General features: G+C 36.0%; 3 protein-coding genes across 3 annotated transcripts in view; 2 read left to right on the forward strand and 1 right to left on the reverse strand.

The window, feature by feature from the left end:
• Window positions 440–9,775, forward strand: LOC105176929 (anaphase-promoting complex subunit 6). Its single transcript, XM_011099911.2, has 16 exons — window positions 440–810; window positions 1,580–1,714; window positions 1,868–1,941; window positions 2,268–2,307; window positions 2,514–2,559; window positions 2,800–2,879; window positions 3,011–3,189; window positions 3,278–3,403; window positions 4,228–4,302; window positions 5,697–5,822; window positions 7,181–7,250; window positions 7,417–7,499; window positions 8,363–8,476; window positions 9,034–9,133; window positions 9,211–9,246; window positions 9,403–9,775. Exons 1-16 carry the CDS (start codon window positions 565–567, stop codon window positions 9,523–9,525), a joined length of 1,653 nt encoding a protein of 550 aa, XP_011098213.1. The 5' UTR covers window positions 440–564; the 3' UTR covers window positions 9,526–9,775.
• Window positions 10,129–14,441, reverse strand: LOC105176930 (alpha-1,3/1,6-mannosyltransferase ALG2). The gene is made up of 8 exons (XM_011099912.2): window positions 14,292–14,441; window positions 13,293–13,409; window positions 12,987–13,180; window positions 12,788–12,893; window positions 12,496–12,643; window positions 12,146–12,285; window positions 10,968–11,134; window positions 10,129–10,888 (listed from the first exon to the last, which is right to left on the reverse strand). Exons 1-8 carry the CDS (start codon window positions 14,350–14,352, stop codon window positions 10,595–10,597), a joined length of 1,227 nt encoding a protein of 408 aa, XP_011098214.1. The 5' UTR covers window positions 14,353–14,441; the 3' UTR covers window positions 10,129–10,594.
• LOC105177079 (BUD13 homolog) overlaps window positions 16,748–17,422 on the forward strand; it is a 1,242-nt gene continuing 567 nt past the window's right edge. Inside the window, exon 1 of the mRNA XM_011100102.1 lies at window positions 16,748–17,317. Within this exon, the coding sequence (XP_011098404.1) occupies window positions 16,748–17,317 (570 nt within the window). The remainder of the gene's footprint in view (window positions 17,318–17,422) is intronic.

Genomic DNA, 17,422 nt, shown 5'->3' on the forward strand with positions numbered 1-17,422 from the left:
CACTTATCTAAATTTATATAAAAATAATTTGACCAATGATTATATTATTATAAGGGAAAAAATGCAAGCAATCCCCTTATGATATTGCAAATGACCAAATTATCCCTTATGAAAATACAAATAGCAATTTACCTCCATTATTTCTTAAAATACAATAATTTATTCTCTTATGATTTTTAAAATGAAATAATTTACCTCCCTGTATCAATGGCCGCCCAATTTTAAAGTAAGCGTCCGACTATGCTGGATTGGGTTGAATATAATGAGGCCGAAGTTTGTTATTATATTGGGCCATGACCTTGATGGGCCTGATTGGGCCGTCATCAAGTCCATTATAAAAGCGGGATATCCGGCCCATATCCAAAATTTAAGCCCATACTCAGCCCATTATACAACGACCTGTCTTTCTGAACAACAACACTTTACTATAAACCAAGACGAAATCAAAAACCCCTCCCGCTCTTTTCTCTCGGAAATTCTGAAATCTAAACCCCTAATCCCTCGTTCCAAAACCCTCGTCTCAATCTTACAAATTAAAGCGATAATTAATACAGTTTGTACAAAATGAGAGAGGAGCAAATAGAGAAGCTGCGGGGGGTGGTCCGTGACTGCGTGAGCAAGCATTTGTACTCGTCGGCGATCTTCTTCGCCGACAAGGTGGCGGCGGTGACGTCTGACCCAGCCGACATATATATGCAGGCACAGGCGCTGTACCTTGGTCGACACTACCGCCGCGCTTTCCACCTCCTAAATGCCTCCCAGATCGTTCTCCGAGACCTCCGCTTTCGCTACCTTGCTGCCAAATGCCTTGTAATGATTTTCTTTTTTTTCTTTTTTTCTCTTTTTTCTTTCGCAGCATTACGGAGAGCTATAATATGTACTGATATGATATACAATTTCATTTTATTAGACTTGCTCTTAGGTTACTTTTTGTGTTTTTCTTTTTGGAATTTTGAAATTTCGTGGTGCTTTTCATTTCCCTTTGAGTTTCCATGGGAAGTGGGAGCTGTCTTGAGTGTTTGTCGAAATGTGACAGACTAGAAAAATAGAAGCATCGTTGCAACTGTAAACGTTTACATTTCACATGAAGATTGAGGATTTCATTAATAATTAAATATCTTATAGAAAACTTTGGGGTGTTACCTATATTTGGAAGTTTACCTTTGTTTTCGGCAAGTAAGCAGTCCCTTCTGGAAGTGGTGAGGTATCTTGCAAGATACTTAATGAATAAGTTGCTAATTAGCTGGCAGACCCTTTCAGGAAATTTTGGGATATAAATCTTTTCCAGGAGCGTTTTGGAAAAGTACTTCAGCAGTTGAGCTTTAATAACAGTTTAGAATTCTTAGTTTAGGGTTTTTCGCACCATTCCTTGTAATCAGTATCTAGTAAATACCTGGAATTTCGACATGCTCATCTTATAATACTCTATTCCCTTAGGATTTTGGTAATTGGATAGGTCTATCTGTTTCCTGCAGTTCTCTGTACGAATGCTTCCATGATAGTGATTGATTGGTTGAGATAAGAAAAATCACCTCTGCATTGATACTCCTTGTTAAATAATAATATGTGATATAACCAGGAAGAATTGAAGGAGTGGGATCAATGCCTGTTAATGCTTGGTGATGCTAAAGTGGATGAACATGGTAACATTACAGACACAAAAGATTATAGTAGCATGTACCTGGACAAAGATGGTGAAGATCGAGAAATTAATGTAAGTTTGTTTTTATCCAGCACATGAAAATGTCCTATTTACTATTTGCCAAATTAATTGGTGAAAGGAGAGAAGCAAAAAAGAAAAAGACTCATCAATAACTTTATCTAAAGTGGTCAGAGTGAAGAAATGATGCTTAGATTCCTGTGACAGATTATATCAGCAATATGCTTTTTAAGAGGCAAGGCATACGAGGCCTTGGAAAATCGTTCACAGGCTCGGTTATGGTAAGCAACATGTATTTTTTCCTCAAAATATATTAGATCTACATTAGAAATGACAAATGTGGATGTCGTTCTCTCTCTCTCTCTTTGCCATTCATTTTTGGTACTACTTGATTCACTCTCTCCTCTGTTTCTGATCTTATTCTGTTGTTTCCTTGCTTATTTTGGCTTAGCTGAATCAATTCTTGTCGGTATTCATTGCAAGCTGAATCAGTTATTGTCTGTATTCAGTGCGACATTCTTCTATTGTTGATAAATCTAGGGTAGAGTACATTTGGCTTAGCTAAGAGAGTCAGTTTTATTCTACCTTTTTCTTGTGACACTTGAAGGTACAAAGCTGCCATCAAAGCTGATCCTTTGTGTTATGAGGTACGCCAGTTACTGTGTTGCAGCATAATTTGGTATAGCATGAAACTATTATGCTAAAGCTGTTAGCTTTTGGCATTGATCAATCTTAGAATGGCTCAACTGATTATCTCTACATCAGATGTTAAATTACTTAGTGCAATTGCAACCCTGTAATTCTTCTTTACTAAAGTTACTATTTGTCATGGATCAATTTGTTCTTGTTTCAGGCCCTGGAATGTCTTATAGATGGTCACATGCTCACTTGCGAAGAAGGTGAGGACCTGTCTACTAGGGAGAATGCAAGTCTGAATTGAACCACCCAAATATGATCCAGACTAGCATAACATGTAACCTAGGGTGTACTCTGTTATGTGCGACTTTATATCTTGCAGTTTCTTGAACACTTCATTATTTTTGCCTGAATAATTGTCACCATTAAGGAAATCTTCCTGAGCTTCCGGCTGTTTATTTGCTGAACACTGGAAACCTAATTCCATTATTTATATGTTCTAGAGACCAATCTACTAGCTGCTTTGCAATTTGGCCCTGAAGATGGATGGCTCTCTTCATTTTATTCATGCTTGATTAAGAAAGTGAGTATTATTTTGACTGCCAGTGTAGTTCCAGGTTTATTGAACTAGTCACTGATTCATTCATTCTCATTAATGTTGTGTATGTCTTTTGGTTGTGTATTAGTATTAACTTGTGACATCATTATTCCCAGTATGATAAAGACAATGTCGTTGAAACCAAGTTTAGAGAACTTGAGCAGGAAGTTTCTAATACAAAGATGTCGGAAAAATCATTATGTACACTGAAGAATAACACTGATCTCTTAGCCTGCAAAGCTGAGTACTACCATCAGTGTGGCGAATACCAGAAATGTTTTGAACTGACATCAATGTGGGTTTGTAATTGCTTTGAATCGAGCTTGAGTTTCACTTTTACCCTATTACCCATGCCACTTGCTTACTTCACATGTTTAATTCAGATTGCTCGAGAAAGACCCTTTCCACTTAAAGTGTACCCTGGTGCATTTAGCAGCAGCAATGGAGCTTGGGCATTCCAATGAACTCTATCTAATGGCATGCAATTTAGTCAAGGACTACCCTCAAAAGTAAGAATGCGTTGACTTTCTGCATAATCAATTTACAGCCCTTATTATTGATCTAAAAAGGGAAATTATTATTTTTTTATCATTTTCTTTCTTAGATTTTCTCTGATCATGAGAATCATATTTAAAATGTCTTCCTACTTGTAGATTATTTACATGGTACTTGCGCCGACAGTAGCTTTAAGGGTATTGCTAACACTTATCGAAGTGGCATAACAACTTGATAAAAAAAAAGTAGTATGGAGTTGGATTAGGAATATTGGTTGTGGCACATACATGCTAGCAATAAGATTCAGATGTGATTCCAAAAGCACAGGGGCAAACCAAAGATATTCACTATTCTACTCAGTTATAGATAGGCTTTCGGATTTTGATTCATAGCTTACAGGTTTGCTCTTCATTTGTGTAGTAAGTTTGCTAAAGTTTGGACAGGGTATCTTTCATATCTAGCATGTGCCTCATAATTTATGTATACGGTGAACTTAGTGTCACAAGCGTGCAACATGGAAATAGACCTAGAATTGAAATGTACTAATATTTCTGCTTACTTTGATTTTATTTGACTGGTCCTCGAGTATTATATGGTTGAATCAGAAATAAAAGCGCAAAAATTTTGGGCACTTGTATGTTTCTTTTCACATACCTATTCTACTTAATTCAAAAAACCCTTATTCCGTATAATTCAGCTAGTAACTCTTATTCTGAAACTAGTTCCCATGTTCTTCTTCTTGAGATGATTATCTAAATTATGCAATTTTATCTATCCCTTTCCATAGTAAAACATTCAGATTTATGTCTCAGTGAATTCCTATAACATGTTTATTCAGAGCTCTGTCATGGTTTGCTGTTGGTTGCTATTACTACTGCATCAAAAAGTATGATCAATCACGCCGTTATTTCAGGTACCAACACTTGACAATTGGTTTTTACAAGGACTATGCATAATCTTTGATTTCAATTTTGCTTCATCTCCCAGATGGGCCAAAACATGGACAATGTTTGCCTTGATTTGTTTTGGAAGTTTTGGTGGTGTTTTGAGATGTTTTGAAACAACGCCTCATTCGTTTTTTGTCAAAATAAGTCTACACTAATTATAGGCCCTACAATTAAAAAAATTATATACATACTCATACATATATATAAATATATATAAAAGAGATATGATTTGACAATGAACAGTAGTTTTTGTCTCCTACTAAACAACATCAATACCATACTTATTTTATATTATCTCCAAAAACAAATCCAAAAACATACACACTATCTCTAACACATACTTATTTATCTTTGTTTTTCTCTCTATCTCCACAAAACACATCAAAACAAGTTTAAAATGAAACCAAACATAGTGATTATCTTTCCATCTGTGCTTTAATTTTGTAATTTGGGTGGAAAGGAGGGGAGACTACATTGATATTGTAGTTTAATAACTCCTACATGTTTAAATGCATCATTATTTTCATCCAATATTCACATTTGTTCCAGAGTCATTCCTACTGAAGTACTGATCAATCCCTATTTTCTGCTGGTCAGTTGTGTATTGCTCACATAGGCTTTAGTAGTGTTATGTAGTCTACCTGTTCGGAAAGTCCAATTTCACCATGCTCTTACTCAGTTGGCAGTCTACGTCAATTGATGCAATATACTGAAGCAATAGCGAAGGGATACTGCCAAGATCAGGTTTCTACACTGGTTGGAACTTTCTCAGAGAACTGAAAGTGTGTGGTAGAAGAATTTACTTCTTGTTGTTATGCAGCTGAAGGTGGACGGGAATAATTGTATGAATTTATACTCAGGAAAACATATATCATACTAAGGTGAAGAGAAATGAGGATTATTTAGTGACGATGTTACTTCATCTTTTAGGGATGAGCATCATCGTCTCCTAAATCATATCATGTACTCTGTCATATCAATTCTTTCTTTTTAACTTAGTTCCTTATGCAATCAATGACTTAATGGTGAAATAAAGACTTCTTAATCTGAGTTTTGTTTGCTTACTATGGAAAGAAAGATGCTTTTTACCTTATATTTTTTTTCCCTCCATTTAGGAGGCTATAATACTAAAGCTCAAAATTCCTTGGACTTATTCCCATTCAATTTTGTGTTATCTTAAGCTTTTGGTGACGGTATTCGTTTATCTAGTGAAGGACTTCTAATTTGGTTGAGCACTTACCAAATGAACACATTTTGATCAAATAAGACAACAAAATCTGTATTTAACATTTTGGTATTCCTCAAGATCTCCTGCTCAATTTCCAATTTGAGATTAATGGTTTTCATTATCCTATTCCAGCAAGGCAACAAGTTTAGATGGAACATTTGCGCCAGGTTGGATTGGCTATGGGAATGCATATGCGGCTCAAGAAGAAGGAGACCAAGCAATGTCAGCTTACCGCACTGCGGCCCGTTTATTTCCAGGGTAAATTTTTCACGATGCCTATCATACATATTTCCAGGGTACTGTGTTTAACAGCTGTTTGATTTTGCATTTATCCTCTGGTTATACTTATACTAAAGACAATATAAATGTTTCATTTTACCTGATTCATCAAATTGTTGGAACTTTTCATCTTTGGATGAATTTCGATCATTAATTTTCTAAATCCTTAGGGGGGAAAATTGACCTGAACTTTCTTTAAAGAAGTTAAAGTAAGTTTTTGCATTGAACTTCTCTACATTTTTTGTTTATTAACTGCATCTTTCTTTACCCTGGATCCTGGTTTAGAACCTACTGTGGTTTTGAACTACTGGAATTGCAATGTTTTCAGAAGCATACTAACGGAGTTATGGTCAAGTTGATGAACCAGAAATTACTTTCTCAATGCCGGATCTTCTGCTGCGCACTTGGTGTCTGTGTTGGATTGAAGAGAGTTCCTTGATGTTAACCTATCAACCATAATAATGGGTGTACTAGACCTCTATAAGAATATACATGGATGTTATGGCCTTCATTCTCTGATTTCTTTGTCCTCTATACTCTTGTTCGTACTTAGCACTGGGATTTTTTTCTTCTAGGTAACAAAGTTAGTAATATGTTTTCTAGTTACGACTCATGAGTGGTTCGTGACTTTGTTTACTCAAATGGTGCACATGGCACGCCCTCAGCACCATTTCATATAATGGCGCATCCCTTGCAAATGGTGACGCCGAAAGGGCTGGGGCTTGAAAAGAACTGGATGAAACCCAATTCTTTTCAAGCACTAGGCTTTGCCTAGTGTAAATAAAGGCTAGGCTTTTTAGTCCAGCCTTTTTCTTTAAAAATAAAAAAGAAAAAGTTATAGAAATTTACACAACAATTAGGCTGATGAGGTTAGGGTTTTACTCTTTCCTAAAACTGATGAAATTTACACAAAAAATTATGTGGATTATGACTTTGGGGTCGAATTTGAGTTAGATTGGTGGATATTTTATGTTTGTTTTCATTTTTATAATGACTATGTTGATTATTCAATGGTTTTGCATATTTTGAACTCTTTATTTTTTTCCCTAAGACTTTTTTCTTGCATGTCTTTTATGGTACGATGATTAAAATAATTTCTAGTGTCTATATTTAATTGCTTGTGCACTTTTTATGTGAAAATATATTGATGTATTTCTGTACATGTGGGCCACAGTGTGCGCCACGCCGTGTGCCAGGGCTCCAGGGGACCCTTGTGCCATGGTGCGCTGTGCAATATTAACAACTATGATTCAAATATTATAGATGATATAGTCCCTTTGTTTACATATTAAGTACTCGCTTCCTTATAGGTTGAATTTTGATTTTCCTTTATTCAGGTGCCATTTGCCAACTCTATATATAGGAATGGAATACATGCGAACCCACAGCTTCAAACTTGCTGAGCAGGTGATTATAACACTCTAGTTCAGATGCCTATTCACAGCTTTGCTTCTGACTTTGGACCTGGGCTGTCAATTAGTTGGAACGATATAGATTTTGTATTTTCCGTTGTTGCTTAATATAAAATGTGTTATTCATCTGGTTCATTGTACTTAAGGCAAGCTGCATTCAGTTTTTTATGCAGGCCCAGGCTGTATGTCCTTCAGATCCACTTGTATATAACGAGCTTGGAGTTGTGGCTTATCATATGAAGGAGTAAGATATTTAACCCTTAATAAGTTAGTACTTGTTAATTTTGAGAGAAATATTGTTTGTGATATGATTTGTTACATGAATATGAATAATTACTATATGTTCTCTTCATTTTAGTCTATGATATGATGAGAAAAGTCAAAAAATGGTTTTAGTTGTTTAACACGGAGACATGCGCCAAAAGAATAGGAAGGAGAAGTGAGATAAAAAGGGAAGAGGGAGGGAAGAGGAAACGTATTGTTGCTAGATGTACACTTGACAAATTTCCTGAAAGCTTCTCCACAAAGAGACCCAAGAGACTAAGGTGGCTACTCTGCAGTCTCTTAAATTCGTTAATAGTATTGTGTGAGACCTGTGGGTTATTTGTTTACTTGTTTTGTTGCTGTGAGGTGTAAATTGCTGTTTATGTACTCTAGACCCCTATGATTGGATATTGGAGCTTATATAAGTTCCATGGTATTTTTTATCTCAAGGTATTGATTTGGATGAAAGACTGAGCTTCTTAAAGGCCTTTGATACAAGTAAATGTATTTCATTTAGTGAGATTGTATAGAAATACTCTCGGCAGTGTGAACTTTGAAGTTCTAGTAAGAAGATATTGGGCAGAGTTGGTCTTTGAATCCTCAAGGTTCCTCAAAAGGTTTGGTTGATGTCCTGTCTAAATGAAAACCTATGACATTCAGGAATTTGATGTCCTCATATGCTACTTACTGACAGTTTCTGAGGTGTTTAGTTAAGAACCGGCAAGTAAACCATTGTCTATATATCTGAACTTATTTCGTAAGATCTCTGCACACTAATCTGACAGAGATATAAATTGAGCTTCTTGTTTATGATGGCATGATTTTCCTTTTCCAATCTTTCAGGTATAAGAAGGCTGTGTGGTGGTTTGAGAAGACGTTGGCTCAGGTACCATCCTCTTTAAGTGAGATGTGGGAGCCAACTGTCGTCAACCTTGCTCATGCATTGAGAAAATTGAGGTGTGTCTTGTCTTTTTATGCTACAAAGAGTTGTTTGCAAGGTCAGTCACAGAAATGGGTGCTTCATAAAATCAACTGCTTTTTCTGTGTGGTATTATGCCCTGATGGTTCTCTTATTCTTTGATGATAGCATCTCTTTAATTTTTGTGTCCATGTGGATCAAATGAAGCCATTCCATTGTCATGATGAACTTTTAATTTTTGTTCTCCATACTTGATGAAACCTGTTGATATTTTGGATAAAAACCCTCATTGCAGTTATTGCATTTATGCTAATATTCTTTACTGTTAGCAAGTGCAGAACTAGCTACACACTAATTATCTTTGGCTAAACAAATGGAAAGAATTGTGAAATATAATTTTTTCTTTGTACCATTTTCACTGATGTGAGAATGCTCTTCCTTTCTTAGCCACTCAACTTTGACACTGAGGCTTTCCTTTCTAGTTTTCTGATCTCTTCTCAAGACTTGCTTTTCCTCAGAATCTAATGGCTTTTTGATTGCCTTAAATTTCAGTTCTATTTTATGATTAACAACAATAAATTGCTCTAACAATCAGGAGGTACAACGAGGCTATTATTTACTATGAGAAAGCACTTGCATTATCAACAAGAAGTTTGAGTACTTATGCAGGTCTTGCATACACATATCATCTGCAGGTAACTATTTCTGAAAGTCCTTGTATTATCTTCTAGAATCGAGGTTGGGATTGTCTTACAGATCTTTCCTTTTCCAGGACAATTTTACATCAGCAATTACTCACTATCACAAGGTAATGTTTCTCAAGTTGAAAAAGATTAATATGTGGTTTCCCAGGTCTTTATTTTTTTGATAGTAGAACCACAGACAATCGCAAGCACTGGAAGCTTTTCATACTTTGATCATTCTCATATTCGGACTTGCTGGTAATATATCGTTCTATTAACAGGCTTTATGGCTCAAACCAGACGACCAGTTTTGCACAGAGATGCTGACATTAGCTTTGGCAGATGAATGCCGCCTTGGTATAGATCCAAAAGTTGAGACAGTTAAAAGCCAGCTATTTGCTTAATTGGAAAGCAGACCTCCAGGTTTATTTATGTTGTTTATGTAATCTGTAAACATAGGGAATAAGAAAGATAGGTGAAGATGTAGGTAGTGCTATGTCATATTCAATTGTTGTATCATGGGGGAAAGAATGTGTTGTATTTTAGTAAATGCAATAGGCCAAAGTTCAAGAATCCAATTTTGTGTATTTATGGCCAAATCATTTTTATATATGCTATTTCACAAAGTTGATTTGTTTACTCCATATATATAATGTCCAAATTTTCTGGAGTTAGTTATTTTCTTTGGAAGATTTTGCCAGGCTGATCTAAAACTTATAACACCGTAATCATGTAACTCAAAAGATTTACTATGTGCATGAAGCAGTGTGGATGTGAAGAAATATTCAGCACCACATGGAAAACTACAACTTTTATGAGGAAAACTTGGTAGTGAAATAGTCTGGAGTGATCTGCATTTAGTCTCCCTCTGCAGAGAATCTGAAAAGAAACGAAAGGAATTACCATATGTTTGTAACATGGAAGGTAGGTGTAGTTATCCATATTAACATAAGGGTTGTGTGATTATTCCAAATTGTACGAAGCCAGTGATCTGCTCAGCGCAAGAATGAGGCTAAAAGTACAGATATATCAGTTCAACTGTTCAAGTCCACATAGTCCTTTGGCAAAGAAGACTGACGATGAGGCAACAACCTTGTCCCCATAACATATCAATAAATCAGCAAAGAAGTATGTTCCCCTTCCTCCTTTAGAGCTACAAACTAAAGTCAGATGATAACAGCATTTCAATGCCCAAGGTCAACAGAATCATATTCAGAGTTATGCTAAGAAAAGCATAAAACTGCTCCTATAACCATGAATATCACTTCACATAATCTTCATTTTCCATGCCTTCTTCAAATGACTTACTACTCAATTTTGAAGTACAGAATCCTTGGCTCTTGAAGCCCTAAGATTATATCAGTTTGTTAGAAGGATGCAAACTTCATGGTTTTAACCAAGGGGCAAACCAGGAATATGTTTATGGGAGATTATCAAGTGTGCAACCACGCCATTTTTAGTGTCTGAACTTTTTCAGTCCCTCTTTATCCGAGCTGTATCACTGATGTATGCATTCAGATGCTGCCCAAATATCTTGGTTGAAAATGACTGCATCACATGTTGTCGGGCTTCTCTTCCCATGGTTCTTGACAACTGAGGATCCCGGATAAAGTTAGCCATGGCCATGGAGAAGTCATGAGGGCTGGGGTCACAGAGGTAGCCTGTCACTCCATTCTTTATAGTCTCGACTGGACCCCCACTGTTGCACGCAATTACAGGCTTGTGGGCTGCCATCGCTTCTATAGGGACGATGCCAAAATGCTCATCCTACATCAGCTGTATTATGTTAGAAGAATTCTCACACCCCATTCCAATTAATTAACAAGAATATCAGATGGTGCCAAACCTTGGGTGTGTATACCACACAAAGGCATTGTAAAAGAAGAGTGTTTCTTTCGGATGTGGGGCAAGATGTGATGAATTGGACCCGACGAGACACTCCCTCTCGTTCTGCTAAGTTTTTCAGTTCCTCCAAATACTCAACATTCTCTCTGAGCCGTTTATCAAAGCCACCTTATAGAAACAAAAGTGCATATGAGATGTCCCATTTTAAGCCCAACTAAAAATTGGCTGATTTGACAAGTTTGTGCAGACAGAATTCAATAAATTGATGACATTTACAGCCAAAAACTGATAGTTCACTGCTACCAAGCAGTTTCCTAGAGAGAAAAATATTAAGAAAAGCAAAACCAAGAAAGAGAAGACCACAGTAGTTAATGGCACATCGTGGAGCGCGCCTCTCGCGCCATTCATGGCCTATGGCGCGTGCCTTCACAATGGCGAGGCCATGGCGCTCGCCTGGGCGCCATTTAGGCATTGCCCAGGCACGTGCCAGGTGCGCCTTTATGAAGACGGGCCTGGGCGGACTGGGTGCTGGCTGGGCGGCCTCGGCCCATCAATAAAAAAAAACCTAACAAATAAAGGAATTTCAGCAGAAATAAATATTCTGCATGCATGAGTAACCTGTTCATTCCTTCCTGACTCTTCTTTCTTCGGTTTTCTTCTTAATTTTAGACTGTTAGTGTTTTGCTTTAATTATGTAATTGTTTGTAGACTAGTAGTCCATGATTATGTTATTTACTTCTTTAATTAAATATAAATATAAATTAAAATTACCTATTTTTCATATGTTTTAATGATATAAGTATGCTATGAAATTTCAGTTAGAGACTTTCAGTAATTCAACTATAAGGTTGTATGTATTGTTTAGTTTATGAAGTTTTGTTATGTTGAATTTGTTGTTTTATACGTCTTATTTAACTCTTTATCCATTAATCTACTCAAAATAATACTAATTATATAAATATATAGATTATTTCTTATATTTGCGCCATCCTTCGAAAAGGCGCGCGCCGCGCCGTGCGCCATGGCTGCAGGAGCCCTTGGCCCCATTGACTACTATGGAGAAGACGAGAGAAAATGCGAGAAGAACAATTCAGATACAACCCAGTAATACGAATGTGTTCGAATAAGAATGCAGATAGATCATGTCACATAACTTACTAAGAGAAGGATGAAACTTACCTGCAACAATCAAGGAAAGCTCGTCTTTTTTGTCACCTTGAAGGAAATCCTGTTGGCTGTTGTAGAGCATAGCAAAGGCAGATATAGCTAGCTCTATATTCTTTTTCCGCTCAAAACGATTGATGGACAGAAAATTCAACCTGAAAAAAAGCAAAGAAGATATAGACAGGGTGGCTTAATCGATTATACTTCTATACATACAGATTTTTTCTTTCTTAGCTTGTCCTTTCATGCTGAGAAATGCAGTTCAGAGTATATATGTCTAAAGAATGGAACTAAAGCTAATACGATATTTTCTTTAGTCCATGCTAAAAATTGAAGGTACCAAGAGATAGGAGCATGTCTGTTACTTAGTAGCATTAGGTTCGTCAAACTGATCCACATTGACAGCTGGATAAAGCACGGCTGGTCTAATCCCTCGTGAATTTAAATGTTTGAAAGTCTTTGTGAAAGTTGATGCAGTAAATTTGCTGTTTACGAGAATTAGATCAGCCATACCTACAATAAATGAGGCAGATCGCAGAAGAGTCAAAATTTGCAAAGAGTATAATGGAAAAGAAATATAATATGCATCTAAGAGATGAACAAAATACTGGACACACAAAATAAAATTAAAAAAAAAATTACAAAGCTTAAAGAGACCTGTTGTCATTTCTTCCAAAAAGTCTATAGGTTTCCGATAAATTCTCCTAAGGATAGTAGTGTGTTGAGCTAGCAACAAGTCCGGGAAATGGCAATAGAATACAACCTGGATACAAGAAAAATTATGAACTGTATAAGCTGTAATGCCACTAACAATAGCAAACATTAAGTGACAAATTTGTTTTGAATGCATTCCAACCTTTGATGACTTTTTCAACTTCATTAGAGGAATGATGACAGAGACCTGATCCGCAAGTATAATGTCGAAAGAAGGATACATAAACAAAACACAAAGAGCAACAAAAATACACCGCAAATATGCGCATACTGCATGGAGACGGTAAAAAATATGCCGAGGTAGGAAAGCACCATATACTGTGACTGGAAAGGTACCTGCCCATATAAGATTACTTCAGATTTCAAAACAACAAAATGCATAAACCCTATTCAGATTAAGATCAAAATTTCTCCGAGAAAAGAGAATAGAAGAAAGACTTGTACACACCAGATACGGTCTCCTCAAAACAATGTGTTTTGTCATGGTGTGACGTAAATATATGAACATTATGACCATTAGATGAGATTTCCACAGCAGCATCAACTATTAATCTTTCCGCTCCACCTAGCATAGTGGAAAACTATTACATAAGTAACTGAAAGACCATAAGTAGACTATAAAGGGGCAAACCAGAAAAAGCGATAAATTAAACACTCATGATTCATATGCATCTTCAAAAATCATATTCATACAAATTCATAGGCATGTAAAACACGAACCAATGCAAATCATGTGTATCAGTATCAACTGAAGAAGATACAAATATTACCCCAAAGATATAATTGTTACACTTAGTCAAGAAGCTGGCTCTAGATTTGAAGCAAAAACAGGCACGTAAGAAACTGAAATGTGTATCATCTCAATTGACAATACATGAAAATTCTTTCCCACATCATAAAACCAAACCTAACGATTTGTGCAAAATTTTACGAGGTGCCATGAAAATTTTTCACACGTGCTCCTCCTGATCAAACTAGAGCTTCTCCCTGAACTCCCCATATCAGACAACAAATCCCACATCTCTCTAAGTTTTGCAACGCAATTAAAGCAGGCCCTCCTCCAACTTACATCACGGATTGAAAATACATTCCGACATTGACAGCAAGAATTCTCAAAGACTTCGTCTTTATATTAAAAGCAATAAAGCTCACACATTTTCACCTTTCTGCAATCTTCATACCTACAGGTTCTACCTCGGATTAAACTCATATGCATGATTTCCACAATTCAAACACAGGAATCGCTCGCCCTGACTATTAACTACTCATCATTCGCGGAAACTAACATAATGATTAAAATAGCAAAACCCCAGAAATAAATAGCACGAATTCCAGTATAAGATCAATTCTAAAAATAAAAAAATAAAAAAAATCATATAAACCAAACAATTCTTGATGCAATTCAACATGGGTCGTGATATAGATGATATGCCGCAATCGGAGTTACCTATTCCAAGATCAGGGTGAATAATCGCTATGTTTAACTTTGAGCTATCTCTTCTTCCCATGGCTGCTTCTGCGCTTTTCACCTTCTTCACTGCACAGTCTTTTCAATTTTATCTTTGATCAAATTATTCAGAACAGAGAAAGGGAAAGATAAATATAAATGACGAGCAAAAGCGTTTGATCTATGTGTTTCCGACCAATCATAAGAAGCCACGTCCGAAATAGCCCAAAATTAGGTTTGGATTATGGCACGTTTTTGCAAAATTGAAATAAAATCTTTTCTAAAGACTTTAAATAAATTATTTATTATCTTTAAATAATCTTTCGGGTAAATAACAAGTTTCTCTAAAATTTGATATAATTATAAATACTCTTTTATTATTTAAAAAATTACCAACACTTCTCTAGTTTTAACCGTCACCCAACAACTATCTCAATTCATTAGTTTTTATTATTTTTTCATCTTTTTTTTTCTATAAACTGATCAAAATGTCCATATACATTATAAATTACAATTTTATTTACGTATGAAATTTTTATGAATTAAGTGATATTTTTTTAAAAATAATTTTTTTGATTTTTCAATCCAACTCTTCTGATTTGATACAAATTCATATTTTTTTTAAAAAAAATACAGAAAATGATAAAATTGACAATTTTAAATCTCTATCTAATAATTATAAATTATCAAACACCATAAAATATTTATAATTTTTTAAATAATAAAAAATATTTAATTATATCAAATTTTAAGAAAGATCGTCGTAAATTATTCTAATATTTTATTATAATCATTGAGATAACAATGATAGAAGAGACGCTTTTGCTATTCCCCAAGGGAGATAAATGCCAAAATTTCAACACTTTTTGTTTAACTATATTATATAAAATGTTAACAAATTTTAAATTCTTTTTACATTTAGCTATTTAAAATAAATACTATATTACTAAAATTGAGAGTGTAGAGTAACTTTCTTGGTATTACTCGTGTGCGTATTGGAGTCCAATAGCATTACAATGGTCAAAGATTTTTTTTTAAAAATTCTTTGATCAGTTGACTTAATTTGTAAAGTGAATATTAGCACTCCGATATTTAAATCAATAATTGAATTATGTGAAATAAAATAGAGAAGCTTGAAAATACGAGATAATGCTAAATTAATTGGTGTGGCGTACCTGGATGTAAGAATAAAAAGCTAAAATAAGTTAGCAGAGTGCAGAAAATGAGTGGGGAAGGCGTAGCCTGGCCCTTACTGTCCAAGAGTGAAAGTGTGTTGAGACTGAATGACTTATCTTTTGACTACGATGGGCTCTCATGAGATTTGTCATAATTATATATTTTTTCGATATTTGAAAATGTTATAAATATCCTCTTAAAATTACAAATATTCTAACAAACAACTCCTTAAAACAATCAATTGTAAGTGAGTATTTGTTAGGGTATTTGTAATTTTTTAAATAATGAGGGAGTATTTGTAATTATGACAAATCTTATGAGAGTCCGTCGTGATGTATACTATGAATAATTTTGAACAAGAGTCAAGGATTATTTATAGGCAATATGTATTGACTAAACTACCCCTATATAGTCCGTCATGATCCATTAAAATATTTTTTGTCAAAATTAATAAATACATAATGGACCAGCCCAATTATGAAAGCCCATTTTTCTTCGGCCATGAGGGCCCAATCCTCATAAAAGCCCGTTCCACTACAGTCCGGAGCAGGAGAGAGAGAGGAGAGAGAGAGAGAGAGAGAGAGAGAGAGAGAGAGAGAGAGAGGAATGATGCAATTACCGGGAGGAGAAGTGGTCCGCACGAAGCTCGTCCGATTGCTCTACTTCGTCGGAGCCGGAGGTACATGTACAGTTTGTGTGTTACTCCATCTAACTCTTTTCCTCCGTCTTGTGGTTTTCTAATTTCAGGATTTTGTGTGGGTGGTTTTTGTTGAAGCCGCGTGCGCCGCCGCGATCAACAAGTGGAAAGATATGGAAAGAAAGTCAATGATTGAGAAGCATCAGCAACAGTTAAACGGGCCGTCTTCGAAGAGCCTGTCAAATGTGGTACAGAAGAGCAGTTGATTGAAAATGTCTACTTTTGAGGGGGTGAGGAGGAGTACGTGTTGTTAATCACTGTTTTATTTTAGTTAATAAATGTTATGGATTTAATGTTTCAGCACTTAATTTTTCTACCAAAATTGTCGAAGAGTGAGGTTAAGTTTATATTTTAGGGATTTATGATGAGCAAGTTGTTTTGTTCCGTTTTTCGCATTGACAAGTTTTGAACACGGGTTGTTGAATCGGCGGTTTCTGTATAAGTCTTCTCCCTCTCGGTTTCTCTTCTCCCACTCTCGTCCGAACTCCTTTCCTCTCGCCTTCTCTTTTCTTTTCTTGTTTCGGTATAAATCGGCACTGGGTTCTTGCGGTTCCATCGGGAGAATAGCTTGTTAGGATTTAGAATGGTGGGTACATATTTTGCACAAAACGATGATGGTGAGAAGAAAGAATCTAAACCTGGAATTCTTTTGGTGGATGAAGATCCCGTTTGGCAAAAGCCAGTCAAAGAAGAACAAGATTCATCAGATGAAGAAAAGCCTCAAGTTGATGAAGATATTGAAGTTAAGCGTATGAGAAGACTGGAGCAACTGGGGACTGGACGCCCTTTTGGTGCGATTTCTGAGGATGGAAGTGGCTGCGATTCTGTGTCTAATGCTCCTAATAACATGAAACCCGAACACCAAAATTATGATATTTCTCCACCTCGCAGGAGTAGGCTGCGGAATGATACTCCGTCTCCAAGACCTGAACAACAATCTGACGTTTCATCAGATGCTAATTTCTCTCCACCACGGCAGTACCACAAGCATTACTGGGGTCCTCCTAGGAATGCCAAGAATGAAAGATCAGGTTCTATTGTCTCTGCAATGAAGTCAATTCACGATTTGGATGACTATGACACAGTTGATCCTGCACCTTCAGTTTCTGACCTTTCTCCTCCAAGGAAGAGGCGGAATGAATCACCAATTTTGGTACATCGGCCAAAAGCTGGATTAATTTCTGCTGCAGATGTCAAAGATGAAATTGACAGACAGAAAAAGGAAGATTGGTTGAGGTTTAAAGAGATGGATCCTTCC

The sequence above is a fragment of the Sesamum indicum genome, linkage group LG14 (genome assembly GCF_000512975.1).
Source record: "Sesamum indicum cultivar Zhongzhi No. 13 linkage group LG14, S_indicum_v1.0, whole genome shotgun sequence".
In the NCBI taxonomy this organism is placed as follows: domain Eukaryota; kingdom Viridiplantae; phylum Streptophyta; class Magnoliopsida; order Lamiales; family Pedaliaceae; genus Sesamum; species Sesamum indicum.

Coding starts and splice junctions, on each gene's coding strand:
- LOC105176929 (XM_011099911.2), top strand. CDS start 565: ATGAGAGAGGAGCAAATAGAGAAGCTGCGGGGGGTGGTCCGTGACTGC. Junction 811..1,579: donor ACCTTGCTGCCAAATGCCTT/GTAATGATTTTC, acceptor TGATATAACCAG/GAAGAATTGAAGGAGTGGGA. Junction 7,500..8,362: donor GTGGCTTATCATATGAAGGA/GTAAGATATTTA, acceptor CCAATCTTTCAG/GTATAAGAAGGCTGTGTGGT.
- LOC105176930 (XM_011099912.2), bottom strand. CDS start 14,352: ATGGGAAGAAGAGATAGCTCAAAGTTAAACATAGCGATTATTCACCCT. Junction 13,181..13,292: donor TTTTGAGGAGACCGTATCTG/GTGTGTACAAGT, acceptor TTATATGGGCAG/GTACCTTTCCAGTCACAGTA. Junction 10,889..10,967: donor GTGTGGTATACACACCCAAG/GTTTGGCACCAT, acceptor CAGCTGATGTAG/GATGAGCATTTTGGCATCGT.